The following is a 19,140-nucleotide window of genomic DNA, read 5'->3' on the forward strand; positions in this document are numbered from 1 at the left end:
CACCTAAATCCCCATTCTTTTCGTTTAAAACTGTTCCCCTTGCCCTGGCACCATCTGGCCGCATTAGAAGTCCCTCTCCCCCCTTTTTTACAAGCCCCGCTGCATTCCCAGGCGATGGCGAGGGTGCCCCTGCAATTCCCCAGTCAGTCCCGGCCGGTACCAGAGCGGGGAGGATGCAGGGATGGAGGATGCAGGGATGGGGGATGCGGGCGCGGGGGAAGCGGGGACGGCGGGGGCTGGTCGGATGGAGGCGGAGGGAGGCGGGGGAAAGGCGGTCCCGGGGACAGCGGGGGACGGCCCCCGCCGCCTTCCCGGCCATAAAACGGCGGGGCCAGGGCTGGGCGGGCGGAGAGGAGCGGCGGGAGCGGCGCGGCCGGAGCGGCACGGCGGGGAGAGCAGCGGAGCGGCGGGGCCGCCCTGCCGAGGTAACGGGGGCGGCGGGGTCGGGGTCCCCCGGCCGGGGAGCGCTGGGGCGGCTGCGGCGGCGGGGCTGAGCCGGGCTGTCCCCGCCGCTGTCCCCGCCGCTGTCCCCGCTCAGGTCCCCGCCGCTGTCACCGCCGCTGTCCCCGCCGGGTCCGCGCCTGGGGCGGGCAGAGGGACAGCGGAGCCGCTCTGCCCGTCCCCCCCGAGCCCCCAGCCCACCATGGGCAGCCCCCCCAGCCTGACAAAGGGATGCGAGCTCCGGGCACGGGCGGCTCCTGCCCGCTGGCTGTGCCGTGGGCATGGAATCGCCAGGAAAAGGGACCCAGAGCCACTGCGGGAGGGGACCGGGAAGCCGGGACCGCGCTGATCCTCTTTCCATCTTTCCGTCTCTTCCTTGCCCAAGTCACTCCTTGTTCAAAGACGGTTCTCCCTGTGAGCCAGGAGGAGGAGTGTGGCCGTGAAACGCTGGCTCAGCTCTGCCCCCGTGCCCGAAAGTGCCCACAGAGTTCTATCTTTGTCCTTTAGTTGCTCGGAAATTTGTGTTGGGATCCTTTGGAGCAGCTCCTGGCAGTCTTTGTGGCAGGACATGGGGATGGGGCGAGCCCTTCGGCTTATCCTTGGGTGTGGGACCAGTCCTGGGGGGTCCCAACCTCAGAGCAGACCCAGGGCAGCACTGAGATCACCCAGGGAGGGGGCAGAGCTGGAGGTCAGCCCAGGGAACCCTTTCTCTCCGTGGTCTCCCAAATGCCTGCACAGAGCACGGCATGGATCCAGGCTCTGGCTGCTGAGCCAGGTTTATGTAAGCTGCTGATTTGCAGTGTCAAGAGACATCCAAGAACTGGCTTGCCTTTGGAAAATGTATAAATCCGTGGCATCTGCCACAGAACAATTGCTGTAGCAGCAGCCCAGGATTTGTCTTGGTCCCAGCCCCTTGGAGAGGTTCTGCTGTCTCCCAGCTTGGCTGCGAGTCCATGTTGAGCACTTTCCAGGAGCAAGGACAGAGCAGGAGTGCTCTGTCCCTCTGTCCTTCAGGGAGCTGGTGCCGCTTTCCCCCAGCCCCGGGGTGCTCCTTGTGTGGCACCACAACCCCTCCAGCCCCGGCTCAGCGGGGCCCCTGCACCGGGAACTCCTCCCTCGGCAGCTGCTCCTGCCCGCAGGATGCGGGGCTGGCGGGTCCCCAGGGTGTGACAGCCCTGCCTTTCCTGTTGTTGACAGCAGCTCCACGTCCCTGCACCTTCCTGGGCAGAGGGGCCGAGCCCCTCTGCTGCCTGGAGAGCTCAGGTGGAGATGGCACGGTCAGACCACAGGCAGTGTGCCACGGTAGGGGAGGTAGCTTTGGATAATGCTGCTTGTTCCAAGAGCCAGGGACTGGGGAAGAGAGATGACTTCCAGACTCCTGGAGAGACAAGGATCTGGTCCTGCCCTGCCTGCTGACCCAAACCAGGCATTTAGTGGTGGCTTGGCAGTGCTGGGCTGGACTCCCATGATCTTAGAGAGCTTTTCCAATCTAAACAATTCTATGATTCCATGTGTGATGTGGCTTGGGATCGTTTCCAATCACCTGGGATTGGGGCGATGGCCTGGGGCCCCTTGGGATGCCCTGCAGTCATTTGGGATCAGGGCAGTGGGTTGTGTTTTCCGGCAGTTCTAACACGGTTTTGACCCGTTTGTGCTGCAGGTGGGAGCAGCAGGAGCTCACCATGGCCCTGGCAGACCCCGCGAGCTGTGCCAAAGGCAGCGAGGACAGCAACCCCTTCCCTGACATCATCGAGCTGAACGTGGGGGGACAGGTGTACATCACCCGGCACCCCACGCTGGTCAGCGTGCCCGGCTCGCTGCTCTGGGAGATGTTCACCCAGAAGAACGCGCGCTCGCTGGCCCGCGACAGCAAGGGCCGCTTCTTCGTGGACCGGGACGGGTTCCTGTTCCGCTACATCCTGGATTACATGAGAGACCAGCAGCTGGTGCTGCCCGAGCACTTCCCGGAGCGCGGCCGGCTGCAGCGCGAGGCCGAGTACTTCATGCTGCCGGAGCTGGTGAAGCTGCTGGTGCCCAAGCTCAGCGAGCAGAACTCGCTGGGGGACGATCCCTGCCAGAGCGACCCTGAGGAGATGTCCCCCGGCGCGGACACCACGCGCGGCCTGAGCTCAGCCACCGCCGCGCTGCCCAGCGCCGCATCCGGCAGTGCCGGCACCGAGGGCCGCAGGGCGGGGTTCATCACCATCGGCTACCGCGGCTCCTACACGCTGGGCAGGGACAGCCAGACGGACGCCAAGTTCCGCAGGGTGGCCCGGATCATGGTGTGCGGCAAGACCTCGCTGGCCAAGGAGGTCTTTGGGGACACCTTGAACGAGAGCAGAGACCCGGACAGGCCCCCGGAGAGGTACACGTCCAGGTACTACCTCAAATTCACCTTCCTGGAGCAAGCCTTTGACAAACTGGCCGATGCCGGCTTCCACATGGTGGCCTGCAACTCCACGGGCACCTGTGCCTTCGCCCACGAGCAGACGGACGACAGGATCTGGACCTCTTACACCGAATATGTTTTCTATCGTGAGTGACACAAAACCAACCCTCTGCCAACCAACCACTGACTGTCCCTTTCCCGTCCCTTGTGGCTGTGGCCTAGAAGGTAGAGATCCATCCCCGAATCCCGGCGTCCTCCCTCTGCCTCCTTTTCAGTTGGTTCTTGGGTTTTTTCCCTCCTCCTTGCTCCAAGTTGAATCCTGCCCAGCTCTTCCTTGTAGCAACTGCTGACCACCAACCTTCCTCCCTCTCTGTGACTTCTGCAGTCGCTCCCAACCCTCCCTGGATGTGTGGACTCGGACACTGCTGTGGACGTGGGTTGGGTGGGAGGGGTGGGACACACTGGACACTGCTCTGGGCTGGCATTCCTGCAGCTGGATGGGCTTGGACACTGGACTGGGCTCTCTGTCCCATGCAGCTCCACGGGATCCTGCTGCATACACTGGGACCTGCCAAGGGGGTTTGGAGAGGAATCGTTGGATTAAAGACATGGGAAAGGTGGGAAGCAGAGCCGGGGAGGGGGTGGGGGTTGGGAAGTGGCAGCCTGGCAGCACGGCTGGATTGGCAGGAGCTCTGTAAGCAGCTTAGCCTGAGACTGGCAGTGCTTGGCCAGGGGAGAGGCTCCCCCTGTGCTCACAGCTCTGATCTGAGACATCGCCACGGCTCCGGGATGCTTTGGGCGGGATTTTGGGGGGGATTTTGGGGAGGGTGGGAGGGGCAGATGTTCTGTGAGGGAGGTGGGGGGGAGCAGGGAAGGCTTGATGTTGTCGGGGGTGTAAAATGCTTATACAGCTCTCCAACTCCTTGGAGCCTTGTCAGCCAAAAAGTCCCTTCATTTTTTCTTGGGAGCACAGTGGGAATCATGGGGATGAGGTTGGGATGCTCCAATGGTGTCCAGGACACAACTTCACCCAGCAAAGGGAATTTTGGCCATTTTGGTGATCTCCCATGAGGTGTCTCCAATCTCAGCTCTCCAGGCCCTCCTGGGGCTGGAGCTGCTGCTGCTGTCCCCCACTGGGTGATGCAGAATAAAGGGACAGCCCGGAGTGGCCGTGTGGCCACATGTCCAGCTGGCACAGGACAGGGGAAGTTTGCTAAGGGGGCTCCAAGAGGAGATGGAAGGAAGGAACACAAAATTATCGGAGCCTCTGCTCTGCCCCTCCTGTCCCTGCTGGGCAGGATCCCAGGGCAGCACATCCCCAGGCCCAGTGCTGGGTGACGCCCAGCTCCAGCTCTGGCACATGGCCTCGGCCTGCAGGGGAGGTGAGCCTGATGTCCCTGTCTGCTGCCTCTGCCTGTCCCCTGGTTCTCTGCCACCCATTCCTGGCACCCACCACCCATTCCTGACATCCAACATCCACCCAAGGCACCCACCCTCCATCCCTGCTCCTCCACCCTCCATCCCTGCTCCTCCACCACCCATCCCTGCTCCTCCACCCTCCATCCCTGCTCCTCCACCCTCCATCCCTGCTCCTCCACCCTCCATCCCTGCTCCTCCACCCTCCATCCCTGCTCCTCCACCACCCATCCCTGCTCCTCCACCACCCATCCCTGCTCCTCCACCACCCATCCCTGCCCCTCCACCACCCACCCCAGCCCCTGTGAAGCTCCTGGAGCAGGAACTGCAAGATCTCCTCCCTGGCAGGACAGCATCCAGGGGGGCGTTCCTGCTTGGCATTCATGTGGGAGGACGGTTTGCAGCTCCTTCCTGGAGAGGAGGGAGGGCTCTGGGGCCAGCAGAAGTTTCAAACCAGGTTCTCCCTCTCTCCTGAAGAAGGGGAAGGCAAAAACGGTATTTTGACATTTTTCATGGTCCTGTTCCTCATTCCAACAACCTCTGGAAGAGGAAATGACAACAACCTTTAAAAAAGACAAGAAAAAGGAACTTGAGCTCTGTGTGCACACAAAGAAAACCTTTCAATAAAGGGGGAGGGGACCTCCATTCCATATTTGCTTTATCTTTTTGAACTCACGGTTTTCCTAAGTAGGATTGGGAAAAGAAATTGCTGCCTTGTGGGAAATGGGGCTCTTTTGATGTTTATCCCCACTGGAACTGGGCTGAAAAATTGATCTCTTGGAAGGAGAAATTTTTGCCTGAGGGAGAAACCAGAATGGCAGAGTCACCATTCCGGTGGTTTTGATGTGGCAGGTTCTGGGATGAGGGCTGACCCCCACAGGAAACACGAGCAGGAGTTATTCCTGAATCCTTCCAGAGCCCAATGGTTTTCCTGGAAACTGAGACTTCATGAAAAAATCCTTTTGTTGAGATCCATCTCCACAAAAATGCACCCGATTTGGGGTTGTTTCTCTTCCTTGCATGCATTTATTTATAGGAAAAGTGTCCTTGTCATGGGAGGACAACCTGGCTCATTTGATCCCCAGGAAAGATCTTGGCTCAAATAGATCAAATTTGCTGGGAAATGGTGGCATGGAAAAGCATCTCAGGGAGGTCTCCTCCTCTGAACAATTCTGGCAAGCTGGGAAGAGCCAGGCAGGGAATGGCTGGAGTGAGCTGGGAGCTCTCAGGGTCTCAAGGAGACAGTGGAGAACCAATTCCCTGATGCTGCCTGGTTTTCCTGGGAATATTCCCATATTTCTGTGATTCCCAGACCCCGAGCTCCTGCTGGGCCATCCCTTGGGCTTGTCCAAATCACCCAGAGCTGCTCTGCTTCTTCTGTCCTTGTGCTCCCCCCAGCACCTCCAACCCCCAGGCTGTTCCTAGGGAAACTCCAGCCTTGTCCAGCTCCTTCCCTGCTGGATTTGGGCTTGGAGGTGGTTTTTCCTTCCCACCAAGAGGACAGGATGCTGCTCCTCAGCTTTCTGCCAGTGCAAGCTGGGTTAAGCCAAGCTCCAGGTGCTGCTGGAGGTGCCGTGGCAGCATCCTGCTCTTTTCCAGGAGCTCCATCCCGAGATCCTCCCCACCCCCTGCATTTCCAGGGCTGGGGAGAGGTTTGGGATGCCCCAGCTCATCCCTGGGAATGCTGGCAGCCTGAGGGTGGGCACGTGGGCAGAGCACACCTGGAGCAGGGTTGGCTGGCACGTGCCAGGGGGGATTATCCACCTTGTCTGGGAAAACCGGGGCCTGGAGGGATTCCTGGGATTACTGAAATCTGCCCTGCACTGAGGACTCAGCAGCTTTTCTCATCCTGCTGGGAACGAGAGCTGAGGGCTGGGATGGGGTTTGGGATGGGTTTTAAGGCAATGAGGTCCCACGGGGTGTCCAGGCAGCAGATCCCGTGTGGGTCCCTGGGGAAGGCGCCTGCCCTCACCACAGAGCTCAGCACACACCGAGAAACGTTCCCCTAAAGAGCTCCCGGCTTCCCAAGGGTGCTTCCCTCCCAGGGGGAGCATAACCCAGCCTCTCATTTTGAGATTCCTGGAAAATCCTCCATCCCAAAATAAAACCCTGGTGGGAGGGAGGCAGAGCAGGAGCTGGGGCTGGCTCTGCCTTCCCAGGCAGGCACCTGCCCACAAATTGCCGGTTGCTTCTCACAAAAACTGAACTTAAGGAAAAGCCAAATCCCATCTGTCTCCATCAGGCATTTCTGCCACCCCTGGAGAACATCTGGAAACACTTTGTGTCCTGGCTTGGCTCCAGCCCCTCTCCAGGGGCACCCTTTGGAGGCAGAGGAGTCCCAGAGCTGAGCTCTGCCCATTCTCGTGGTGCAGCTCAATGCCATGGGATGGGAAAGAGGACAAGGAGGCTCCTGTGGGGGTTAGAGGGGGACACAAAAATCCCATTCCCAGTCCTGAAATCCCATCATGCCACAAAAATCCAAGGGATTTGATGGAATGTTGAGATAGAAAGGATTTGGTGATGGAGGAGCACAGAGAGGGGAGAAGCAGCTGGAAGTTGGAACCAACCTCTTCCTCTCTCAAAAAACCAGGGAATGCTTTGCCTTGGAAAGGACCTTAAAGTTCATCCAGTCTAGCCCCACCCCCTGCCAGAAACAGGGACCACTTCCACCATCCCAGGCTGCTCCAAGCTCCCTCCAACCTGACCAAAATCTTCTTTATTTAAAAAAAATACCCCCAAAAACTCCCTTTAACAACATGGGCATCCAGAGCACTGGGAAAAACCAACGGAGAGCGGGAGAGGATTTCCCAATTCCTGGTGCAGAAACTGCAGCCTGGATGCTTTGTTTAGGAGGAGTTTAACAAAACAAGGGTTTGGGCTCAGTTTAGCAGCTGCAGCTGCTGTGTTCTGACCACAGAGAGACCTCTGGGCCTCCTTCCCAGGGCTGTGGGGAGCAGGAGGGGGAAGGCAGAGGAGTGTCTGGGTCTCTTGAAAGTTTTGGGAGCCGTTGGATGTGTTGGATTCTGGTGAGTGCCGGAGAATTTGCCAAATAAATCTCGTTCAACCTGCGCTGACAGGTTGCTCAGTTTGTGCTGAGCTTAAGCAGGCTGGATTTGGGGATGTCCAGGTGGTTTCCTTCAAAGGCTCTGGCAGTCCAAAATGTTTTCCTTCATTCCAGGTGATGGATGGCTGGGAATTTTCCCCTCCTGCTCCAGGAGAGCTGGGCAGGATCTGAGGGAAAGATGTTCCTGCAAATAACCTAAACCAGATTCCAACTGAATCACGTTGGAGCCAAAGCACAATGTCTACATCCCAAATGTTTGCTGTCCCTCGTTTCCCTTCTCCAGGACAAATCCTGGTGGGATAAATCCACTGGCATGCAGAGCCACCAGCATCCTAAAGGATGAATCCTTCCTTCACCCCCACACCTCTAAAAACTCCCATCAGGGATAAATTTAAGGTCCCTTCCCACCCAAATGAGTCTGGGATTCTGGGATCTGGAATTCTGAAGGGAGATGGAGCCTGGCCTTGTCATGGTCCTGTGCCATCATTCCAAGGATCCCTGTGGGAAGCAGGCAGGAGAAGCAGCTTGTTCCCTGGCATGAAATCCCTGGAATGTTCCTCCCAAGGAACAACAGCCTCTTCCCACCAGGAGCAGGCATGAGGGGCTGCAGATTTTGGGGCCGTTTCACAAGGAAAACTGCCTGAAAAATCAGATTTTCCCCTCAAAATTCAGCTTCTGTGTTCCCTTCCAGTTGGAACCATGGAATATTCAGAATTTGAAAGGACCCACAGGGATCATCCAGTCCAACCCTTCAGGAATGGCCCCATACAGGGATCGAGGTTTGTTTGGCTTTGGTTTGGGACCCTTTCCAGGACTAGGGAGGGCCCAGCCCCGAAAACCCAAACAAAGCCCAAATGTTTAAGGCTCAAAGATGAAAAGACTAAATAAAGGAAATTGGAAAAAATCAAGTTTTCCTTAGGCCAGCCCTGTGCTGTGGGATTGGCCAGACAGGGAGTGTTTATTGGGATCAGATGAGGAGTGCACAGGAAGCTCTGGGGACCTGGAGAACCCAAAGGGACAACAAAACAACCTCAAACTGGGGCTTGTGCCTCTCCCAGCTTGCTCTGCCTCAATTTCCCCAGGCACAGCATGAGGAAATGAGTCCTTTGAGGTCCTCATTGGGTGTCCCAGAGAGCAGAGCTCTGCTGGGAGCCATGGAAAGGATATTCTAGGAATTCCCTCCCCTCTGGGATGTGGGGAAATCCTTGCTCTGGTGAAGCACAGCCTGCCCACATCTGGACCCCCAAGCACTGAGAGAACCATGGAATATTGTCCTGGAATCATGGAATGGTTTGGATTGGAAAGGACCTCGGAGCTGATCCAGTTCCATGGGCAGGGCCCCCTCCACTATCCCAGGTTGTTCCAAGCCCCACCCAACACTTCCCCGGCTCACTCCAGCTGCTTTTAACCGGGCAGGATAAATCAAACCCCGCCGAGTTTCCCTGCTTGGCCCCACCTGCGGATCAGTTCCTTAGAGCTGAGACTTCCAGCCAAAAAACCCCAGGATAAATCCAAATCCTTCCCCTCTCCGGCAGAACTAGGGATTAGAGCTCTTTCGGGGCCGTCCCCTCTCCCTGAATCACTCCCTGAGCACAGCCGTTATTCCCATTAGTCCCTAATTTGCTCTTAATGGACCGCTTTAATCAACTCCAAGGATTAAATGCCACTGAGGAGCCAGGGGAGCGGCCTTTTCCAGCTGCAGGGACCCTGAGCCGGGATGGGTGCGGAGGGCGGGCTTTGATGGTGAAGGAAAGGGGTGACAGGGGACGGGGAGAGGGCACAAGTGACATTTCAGGAGCATTTCTGCATTTAACAGAGAAAAGAGAGAAGTAAACAGGAAATTGTTTCGCAACCTCCATCCACCAAAGCTTCCCCTGCTCCTCTCCGCTGTCGCGGACCCCAAGGGCCTCCCAGGAAAGGGGTTTTTCCCTGGATCCCGGGATGCCTTGGCTCCCACGGGATCCCCTTGGCGTCTGGGGGGTGCAGCAGCAAACCTGGCACCCTAAAAATGCCATTGTCCGGGGAGGGGAACCCGGCTGCTCCCCCGGAGCCACCGCAGGCAGGAGCAGCCACGGCTTCCGTCACTCCAAGAGATGCCAGCAGGGATTTCGGAGCAGGCACAACCCCCCTGACGTTCGGGACTCCCGATTTTTCCTGCAGCTCTTGCACCTTTTAAATCCCCAGCTGCTTTCCCAGCTCCTCATCCCTGTCACGGTCACCGCCTTGAGTCGCTTCAACAGAGCAGCTCCAAATCCGAGGGAAGCGAGGGCGCAGCCAACGCTTTCCATTTTATTCCCAAATTATTATTGTCCTTTGCGTGCCTGGAGGGGATTTAACACAACCTCCAGGGGAACAGAAAAAAACCCCATTAACTCCTCGCCTTTGACTGGAATTTGGCTCCAGGGCAACTGAAATCCCCAGGTCCTGGTTTGGAAGGATTCCCGGTCTTCCCGAAGTCAGCAAAAGGAGCCGGGAAAGCACTTCCAGAAGGGTGGAAAGCGGAGCAGGCAATGAGGGGCTGCGATAAGGTGCTCATGTTAAATACTCCTCCCAGTTCCTGACATTTCGGAGTGGTTTTAATCTCCCCCCCAGCAAACCGCTGCCCCTGGAAAGCGCAGCTGCTTCCTTCCAATGGGATTCATTTGGATGAGGATTTATTTGGATGAGGAATGAGGTTTTGGCACCAGGGATCTCCACCGTGAGCAGTTCCTCTCCCTCCGGAGCTGAGGTCATCCAGCAGTGTCATGGAAATGAAGGACAAACTGTCCTGGCTGCTGTCACCGAGCCTTGGCAGGGGCCAGGAATCCTCCCCGTGTTCCCAGCTTTGTTACCAGGCTTGTCCCCAGTTTTGTCCCCAGGTCCATTCCCAGGTCTATTCTCAGGTCTCTTTGCAGCTCTGTTCCCAGGTTTGTTCCCGGGTTTGTCCCCAGCTCTGTCCCCAGGTTTGTTCCCAGGTTTGTTCCCGGGTCTATTCCCAGCTCTGTTCCTGCGTCTATTCCCAGGTCTGTTCCCAAGTTTGTTCCCGGGGCTGTTCCCAGATTTGCTGGTGGATATCCCAGAGGGGCTGGTTTCTCCTAGGGGAGGAACTTTCCTCCATTCCCTCCTTCTCCCCTGTGGGATCTGCCCCTTCCAGCTGGGGCTGATCCCACCTGCCCTGCTCGTGCTCCCACAGGATCCTGCAGCAGCAGCAGGCCTAGAATTATGGAATGCTTTGGATTAGGAGATACCTTAAAGCCCATCCCATTCCACCCCTGCCACGGCAGGGACACCTTCCACTGTCCCAGGCTGCTCCAAACCCCCTCGAACGTGGCCTTGGGCACTTCCAGGGATCCAAGGCCAGTCACAGCTGCTCTGGGAATTCTATCCCAGCACCTCCCCACCCTCCCAGCCAGGAATTCCTTCCCAGTATCCAATATCTGGAGCTCGGAGTGGTCACTGCAACCTCCCATGCTCGTGGATGTCCCAGATGAGATCAGCAGCTCCGTGTACTCCAGATAATTAATTGGATCTTGGATGAAAGTGTTGGAGGGGGCTGGGAGCAGCTGGAGCACCTCGGGTGTGCTCAGAGCAGCTCTTCTGAGATCCATGGAAGTTTCTTTTGGTTGATTTATTTTGTTTGTTGGGTTTCTTTTTTCTCTTTTTATCCTGAAGACCAAAATGAAATCAAACAAAAATCCCAAGCCATTATTTAAATAATAGGAGGAGCTCGGAGCCACTGATTGAAAGGGATTTAACTCCAACCTTAAAGCCCAGAGTGCTGCAATTTCCTGATTAATTCTTCCACAAAAAACAAACAAACAAAACAAAAAAACCCAAGGATATAACCCCTCCTGGCCTAGCCCCTGCTCTCCCTGGATCCTTCCCTTCTCCAGGTGAACATTCCCAGCTCTCTCCTGAGTCTCTGAAGTTGATTTAAACCCCACCAAGGTTTATGAAACATCCAGGGTACATTCGCAGCACATTCCTGTGTCCTGTTTGTCGTTCTATCCATCCCAATGGAAGATTCACCATCAGAGCTGATCCCAAGGTCCTTTCCCACCAACCTCCACCACTCCATGATTCCATTTCCTCCATTTTCCTCTTGGCTGTTTCCCCTTTCCCCCTTTCCTGGGTAATAAAAACCCTTCCTCCTGAAATGGCCTCTTGGGAACGTCCCATTATTCCATTATTTATATGTTGGGAGCAAACTCTTGATTCCCTCCCTTTTTTCTCTCCCTTAATAAGCTTTTAATCCATGCTGGAAGTTCAACAATCCCCTCTTGGCTCCAGAGTTTCCTTAAAAGCCTCTTGGATGGCCTTTATCCAAGAGCCCTCAGGAAAATGGAATAACTGTTCTCCATTATCCACAAATTTGAGGACTGAGCATAAAAGCAAAGGATTCCCCCCCCCCCCGCCCCCTGCTATGTTTATTAGAAGGGTTTTAATTCTGCTTTTAATTATGATTTCAGTTTAATTAATACACAGCCACAATTCCTAAATGGAATTTGCAAATGTGCTCAGGTAAACCTTTTATTCCACAGAAAAATGCACATTTGGTATTAATTATGACTGGTGCCAAACTGATCATTAATGAAGCTTTAGGGTTAATTAGATCCAGGTGCAAATTTCTCAGGAAGGGCTGGAAACAGTGCAGAAAATCCATTTTTTGGTAAAAAATATGTTTATTCCTTCAGCTCCCACATGGAATATCCCAGTTTCCCCCTTTCCAACAATATTTTGGTATTAAGGGCAATTTTCACCTCCCTCTCCAGGTTGTGTTAATGGGTTTCCAGGGAAAACTCCAACAGCAACCGGCTCCAGCCAGGCAGAGTTGCCTCATTCCAGCCCCCTTTGCTTCCAGCAAAAGCCATGGAATTCATAAAGCATTTGGGAATGACTCCAGACTTCCCCTCCTTCCCTGCAAGTGGAAAACAGATTGCTGATCCCATTTCACAGCTGAGGATTTCTGGGATAGAGAGCAGGGAATATTCCTCAGGCTTCCAAGGAGCATGAGGGTGGCTCCTTCTTTTTTCCAGTGGAAAAAACTTGGGCTGTTGCGATGCCCAGGCTTGATCTGATCTCAAATCCTAGGGAAGGGGATGCACCAGGACACTGCTTTGCCCTGCTCCTACAGGACATCTGGGATCAAAATTCCCTTTCCAACAACTCCCAGTTTTTGCTGATGCAGGGGCAACTCTTGCTGAAATTGGGATGGTGTTGAGCCGGAGAACTTTCCCATGGATTAAGGGGGAGTCAGGTTACTCCCAGCTTCCAAAAGGCGGGAAATACTGGGAGGAGCCCAGATATTTTGGAAAAGCACCATAAAACCTGGCTGGGCTCATGGCACATCCAAGGGGAAAATCCCAGGGAATGATTTTTCATGGAACACAACCACAGTGCTCGTTTTCCTTGCATCCCTCTCCAGCGGGGGTGTGGATGTGGAAGAGCAGAATTCCCTGATTTTGGAGCAGGACCCAGACCCACACGTGGGTGCATAAGTGTGGAGGGAGGTGACCATAATTCCATGATCTTGGAGCATGGATCCAGATCCAAACCTTCTCCTTTATTTCCAGGTCCCATTGTGCGAGGCCAACTCTCCAGGCAGCTCTCCAGGCACTGCAGCCTTCCAGGTAAATCCATGGAAAAGGATGTCCTGGGAAAAACCTGGGAGTGGGGGAAGGAAGAGCCCCAAGCATTTGAGTTTCAGCAGTGGCTGATTCCCAAGGGTCCCAGTGCTTGGTGGCTCCTCGGTGGCTTCCATCCCCTCACCACATCCATGGAATATCCCCAAAGCCGTGATGCTTGTTGGACAACATGGATTTGAGGCTGGAAGTGGAGCTGAGCCAACACTTTCCAGTAATGGCTTTGAAATCTTCCCAAACCCTGGGAAGCAGCAAGTGCCCACCTGAAATCTGAAATAAAATGGGATTAATGCAGCTTTTCCAGCAGAGCAGAGCACGGACAGCCAGCACATGGAAGGGGTTTTGTTATCCCTGGGATGAGGGAAAACCAGGACAGAGCAGGGATTAACCCAAAATCCCAGAGAGCAGATGGGAGGTGCTGGAAGAGGAACAAACTTCCGGAAAGCTCCGCCAAAGTGTGCAAAGCCTCTGGAAGGAACAAACCCTCCCTTGGCTCCTGGCACTGCTCCAGCCTCCGCCTCCTCTTCCCAATCCTATTAGAATTAGAGGGACAGAGCTATAAGAGGAAAAGTTCATCCCCAGAGCAGCGCTGACAGCTTGGCCTTTAAATCTTTAATAAGCACGGGCTGCAGGTCAGCACGTGGAAGTGGGAATGCAGCGCCCTGGAGCTCTGCTGGAATGTTTGGGAACACCTGGAGAAGCTCAGCCGTGCAAATGAAATTAATTAAATGAATGAAATTCAGCATTGCTCTTATTCCACAGAAAACCTTTGCCCTTCCACTTGTGTGCCAGGAATTCCATTCCAAGCCACATCCCTGTGTCCTGTCTAGGTGTTGTTTTGCCCAAATGGCTTTGGAATGCTCCACTGGAATGGAGCTCAGCTCAGATTCCCTCCTCCAGGACTTTGGGATTTAACTGGGTGCAAAACCAGCTGCTCTGGGATATTAATTGGAATTAGGAATGGAACCTTTCCAGCTGCACTGGCAGTGACCACAGAGCCTCTGGATGAATCTGGTGGTCCTGGGAAGCAGGACACCTGGGAGGAGCCAGGAATTTTCTTGAAAACCACAATTAATGAGGGAAGCCATGGGCACAGGGCATGCTGGGATCCTGCTGCCATCTCCTGGAGGCTGCTCCTTCTTCTGGAACATAGTGGATCCTGGAGGTCCAGCCTGGCCAGGCTGTGCCTGGGCAGATTCCTGCTATCCTGGTTTCTGGCAACCACTGAACACAGAATCCTGCTCAGCTCTGGGGGTTTTGGGAGCTGGAGCATCCCCTGCTTCCCATGGCCAGGTGGAGTAGGATTGCCTTTATCCCAAATCAGGGTGGCCTTGGCAAAAGTCTTCATCCACCTCTGGAAGAGCAGGGTTAGGTGGGATATTGGGAAGCAATTCCTGGCTGGGAGGGTGGGCAGGGCCTGGCACAGGGTGCCCAGAGCACCTGGGGTGCCCCTGGATCCCTGGCAGTGCCCAAGGCCAGGCTGGACACTGGGGCTGGGAGCAGCCTGGGACAGTGGAAGTGTCCTGGGTGACCTTTCTGGGTGATGATTCCAAGATTCCCTGTCTGCCTGGTGGGAGGAGCTGTGGAACTGGAGCATTCAGGGGATTTACTGCTCTCTGGGCCAATGGGATGATCCCGCTCCAACGCTCAGTCATGGAGAGGCAAATCCCTTGGATGGGGCAGGAACTGCAGCTGGATCCAAGGCTCGTCTGGTCTGTGTGGCAAATGGAAGTGTCTGTGTGGAAATGTCAGGGAAGAAAATGATGGAAAGCTGAAGCACTAATCCCAGTGTAGGATAAACACTTTGTATTCCTCCCTGTTTGTAAATCCATGGAAATGAGGCAATGTATGGAAAGGCAGGGATAGAAAGGTTTAGGAAAAAGGCAGGAGAGCGGAACCAAAGTAAGGAACAGCAATTCCTGGTGGAAAATGTGGGATGTGGTTACAGACACTGCCCAAAGCTCAGGGATCACCCCAAGAAGGGTTTGGGAGGCACTGGGAGTTTTCCTGATCATTCTTCACCCTGGGAACCCAGCATGGCACTCTGAGAGGTGCTTTGGATTCTATTCCCATCCACCACTCTTCCAACATTCCCTGTGCATCATTTCCCTTCTAATTTTTTTCTCCTTTGGGTGTTGATTTTTAGGAAGCTCCTGGCTCAGCCTTCCCGTTCCTGAGCCTTCGGAACCAGAGCAGAGCCCCAAAAAACCCATGTCCTCCTCCGAGCCCATCCTGGACCTCAAGGGAGACGCAGCGGAAGCACCTCCAGGTGGGAACCTGCACTTCCAGGTGGGGATCAGCAAGTCCAGGTGGGAACCAACTGTTCCAGGTGGGGATCATCAATTCCAGGTTGGATGCAGCACAGGCTCACCAGGAGCTGCTCCTCTTGGAATAATTCTTGGCAAAGCTTTGCCATCCACACTACAGATTCCTAATCCAAATAAATAGGCAGGTCTTAGAATCATGGAATTATTTACGTGGGAAAAGACCCCTAAGACCATAGCCCAGCCATTCCCAAGTGTGGCAATACCCCATGTCCCCAAATGCCACATGCCCAGGGATTTTAAATTCCTCCAGAACTGGGGACTCCGCCCCTGCCCTGGGCAGCAGAGCCAGGCCTGGAAAAACTTTTTGGGCAATAAAGGGTTATCCAAATGGATGGGCTTGGCAAGGGGGGAAAGCTGCTTTTGCTCCACGTGGTCCCAAGCCCTCCACCCCAGCCAGATGTTGTGTGATGTAAAGCAGGATGACTCTGTTGGCTCCCATCAGCCCAGGCCTCTGCGCCGCCACTGGAATTTGACCTCTGGTGTCTGAATCCGTCATAATTCCCACCCCGGCCATAAAGCTGGAGTGGTTGCTCTGGAAAAGTGAGGGGGAGCCACGCAAAGCCCTGCTGTGGGACAGCTGCTGTGCTTCACTCCCCCTCAGCTGGCTGCACTTCCAGAGGAGCCCCACAGCTCCTCCTGCTCATCCCATCCATGTTATCCCAAAGGATTTGGCAAGGAGCTGCAGCATTCCAGCTCTGGGAAAAGCAAAACTTCTGTCCATGGAGAGAAGGCAGTGAGAGTTGGAAGACCTTTGGAGAGGGGATTGGGAGACCCTCGGAGAGGCAATCTGGGAGACTTTTGGAGATGGGATTTGTTGTTCTTTTCTCTGTTTTCCTGGGAATGCCAGAACTGGAGCAGATTAGAGCAGATGTTAAATTAATCAGTGACAGGGAATATCCACTGCTAAATGTGTCTATTTTATATATATGGATAAAAATAAGCAGGAAAAAATACTTGGACTGCACAGATCCACAGGAAACAGCCTAAAACCGACAGCAGAGCTCCCAAAAAAACAAAAAAGGGAATGTTTTGGAAACAAGAACAGCTGTACGGGGGATGGACTGAATTGCAGGATTCAACTGTGATGAAGGCAGCCAAAATTCCAGCCCCAAACACTGCTCCCCTCGCTCAGCTCTTGGGCGTGGGCCCTGCCAGCTCCAGGGAGGGCAGGAAATCAGGAGAAGCAGGAGGAATTGGAGATGAAAGGCGCTGAGGGATGAACGGGAACAGTAATTAGGTGCTGATGGATATCGGCTCGCTCAGGGGGTGGAGTGGCCAGGGCTGATTTAGATCCCGGCGGGAGCTGGCCGGGAATTAAAGGCACAAAAACCTTGGACGGGTTTGTTCCAGCTCCAAGGGATTGAAGTCCTGGATAACAAAAGGTGGCTGGAGTTAGATCTCCATCTGTCAGTCCTGACAGGCACGCGGATTTAAAGGCTAAAAGGGTCGGAATTGTGCAGCATCCCATGCTCAGGAGTCCTGGAACAGAATCCCGGACTGGCTTGGGTTGGAAGGGATTTTAAAGGTCACCTAATCCCCCCCTGCCATGGGCAGGGACATCATCCACTGTCCCAGGGTGCTCCAGGCCGTGTCCAGCGTGGCCTGGGACACTTCCAGGGATGAGGCAATGCAGCCCTGGATTCCAGGCTGGAGGCATTCCCACATTCCAGCCATTTCTGCAGCCTGTGGACATCCACAAGCACTCAGTAAACACTGATTTAATTTAGATGAAGGATCTCCAGGGCATTTCCTGCAATCACATTATCCCTACATGGACTGAGATCCTGCAGTCGAACATCCTTACAAAACTGGCACACATTCCCAGAGCAGCTGGGGCTGCCCCTGGATCCCTGGCAGTGTCCCAGGCCAGGTTGGATGGGGCTTGGAGCAGCCTGGGACAGTGGAAGGTGTCCCTGCCATGGCAGGGGTGGAATAGGATGAGCTTTAAGGTCCCTCCCAACCCAAATCACTCCAGGACTCCAAGATTCCTACAGAAGATGGAGTTGTGAGCTCCGTACCCACAGGGTGATGTTTGTGAGTACATCTCCATAATTTATGCAATTCCCAATCTTGTTCTCACAGAAAACCAGGGAGGAACAGTGGAGCAGAGCTCCTGCCCACCACGGGACACTCCAGGGAGTGAACAACCCCTGGAACACACGGAACCAACGCCAGCAGGTACCAGTGTCCAGCTCTCCTCCAGCCCAGGAACCTCCCCTCCAAGGAACCTCAGCCCTCAGAAAAATCCCTGAAATCCCTGACCCCACCTTGCCTCCTCCTGGCAGCACCTGTGTGACAGAGGAAAATCTGGATTACCTTCCCAGTGCTCCAAGGTCTTTCAGGAGGTGCCTTTTGCTGTTTGGATTTTTTTTTTCCCAGCTTCTTGCTGAGCTTTTCCAACAGCATGAATGAATTACAAAAGGAGAATCCAGGGAGAATGGAGCTGGGTTTTCTGCCATCTGTGTCACGAGTTTGGGGCTCCAACAACTCTCTGCACCTGAGCTTGGTGCCTCCTGCCAAGGGATCAGGATTCCCTGGCAATCCAGCTGGCACCACTGGCACTGCCAGGACCTGTGCCAGGGCCTGGGTACCAGAGCATATTGGCCCAGGGAAGCTCCCAGTGCTGTTCCCAGCTGCATTAATCCCATAAAACAGAACAATTCGTGCAGAGTCAAGTCCTGAGACTGACGGGATCCAGTAGCTGGCACGGGAGCAGCTGGTTTGGATTGGGCACTGGGATGTTGAGGATGCACCCTGAGGATGCTCTAGATGCACCCTGGTACCCCCTTCCCACACTTCCCAAACCCAACGTGCTCTTCCAGCTCGTTTGGAAACTTTTATCCATCTTTTTTTTTTATGCCCACATCGCCCAAGTTTAAGAGGCTGGAAGGAATTTTAAGATCCCTCATTTGGGATCACCCAGGAATGTCCTATTCCCCCCATCCATGCCGGGGCCTTCCAACATCCCTGGGGATGGAAGCAGCGTGGGAGAGCAGCAAGTGCAGCGCTGTGAGCCTGGGCCCGAGCTCCCGTCCCTGCCACAGGCTCTGGAATAACACAGCGCTGTCCCGGCGCCGCGGGGTGGGGACGGTGTGTGCTTCCCACAAAACCGCCGCCAGGAGCCGGTAATTGCCCCCAGCAGGATTCCAGCGGCTCCACGGGGCTGCTCGGAAGTGTCGCTGCTGAATTTAATTGGGGCTCTAAAGCACAAGTGGCACCGGGGAAGGAAAATCTGTGGGAGAAAAGATCAGACAAATCAGCCAGGCTGATCCCTTTTCCCAGAGCAGCAGCTGGGATTGTGGGGTGTCCTTGGGCCATGCGAGGGTCACACCCCCTTAATGCCAGATGGGCTCAGATGGGAGGAAGGACAAACCTGAGGAAGAAAACGGGATGTCCAAAGCTACAGGAAAGAGGAGACCACGGAGCTGCTCCAGGGCTGGAGCCAGGCTGGGAGAGCTGGGGGTGCTCACCTGGAGAGGAGAAGGCTCCAGGGAGAGCTCAGAGCCCCTGCCAGGGCCTGAGGGGCTCCAGGAGAGCTGGAGAGGGACTGGGGACAGGGGATGGAGGGACAGGACACAGGGAATGGCTCCCACTGCCACAGGACAGGGATGGATGGGATATCAGGAATTGGGAATTGTTCCCTGGGAGGGTGGGCAGGCCCTGGCACAGGGTGCCCAGAGCAGCTGGGGCTGTCCCTGGATCCCTGGCAGTGCCCAAGGCCGGGCTGGACACTGGGGCTGGGAGCAGCCTGGGACAGGGGAAAGTGTCCCTGCCATGGCAGGGGTGGCACTGGGTGGGCTCTGAGGTCCCTCCCACCCAAACCATTCCAGGATTCTGAGATTAGGAGCAGGGAAATTGTAGGGATGTGAGTGTGTAGCCTGG

General features: G+C 55.2%; 1 protein-coding gene across 2 annotated transcripts; it reads left to right on the forward strand.

Annotated features, from left to right (window-relative positions):
- The first annotated feature begins 308 nt into the window (after window positions 1–308).
- Window positions 309–17,462, forward strand: LOC137482650 (BTB/POZ domain-containing protein KCTD12-like). Of its 2 annotated transcripts, XR_011004175.1 has the most exons (5): window positions 309–425; window positions 2,102–3,447; window positions 12,863–12,919; window positions 15,078–15,200; window positions 17,341–17,462. XR_011004175.1 is itself a non-coding variant. In XM_068205155.1 (2 exons), exon 2 carries the CDS (start codon window positions 2,124–2,126, stop codon window positions 2,982–2,984), a length of 861 nt encoding a protein of 286 aa, XP_068061256.1. In that variant the 5' UTR covers window positions 309–425; window positions 2,102–2,123; the 3' UTR covers window positions 2,985–5,260. The 2 variants fall into 2 exon arrangements, 1 of the variants encoding a protein (XP_068061256.1); XM_068205155.1 differs by lacking the exons at window positions 12,863–12,919; window positions 15,078–15,200; window positions 17,341–17,462 and having other exon boundaries at window positions 2,102–5,260.
- The last annotated feature ends 1,678 nt before the right edge of the window (window positions 17,463–19,140 follow it).

The sequence above is a fragment of the Anomalospiza imberbis genome, chromosome 14, assembly GCF_031753505.1.
Source record: "Anomalospiza imberbis isolate Cuckoo-Finch-1a 21T00152 chromosome 14, ASM3175350v1, whole genome shotgun sequence".
Classification (NCBI taxonomy): Eukaryota; Metazoa; Chordata; class Aves; order Passeriformes; family Viduidae; genus Anomalospiza; species Anomalospiza imberbis.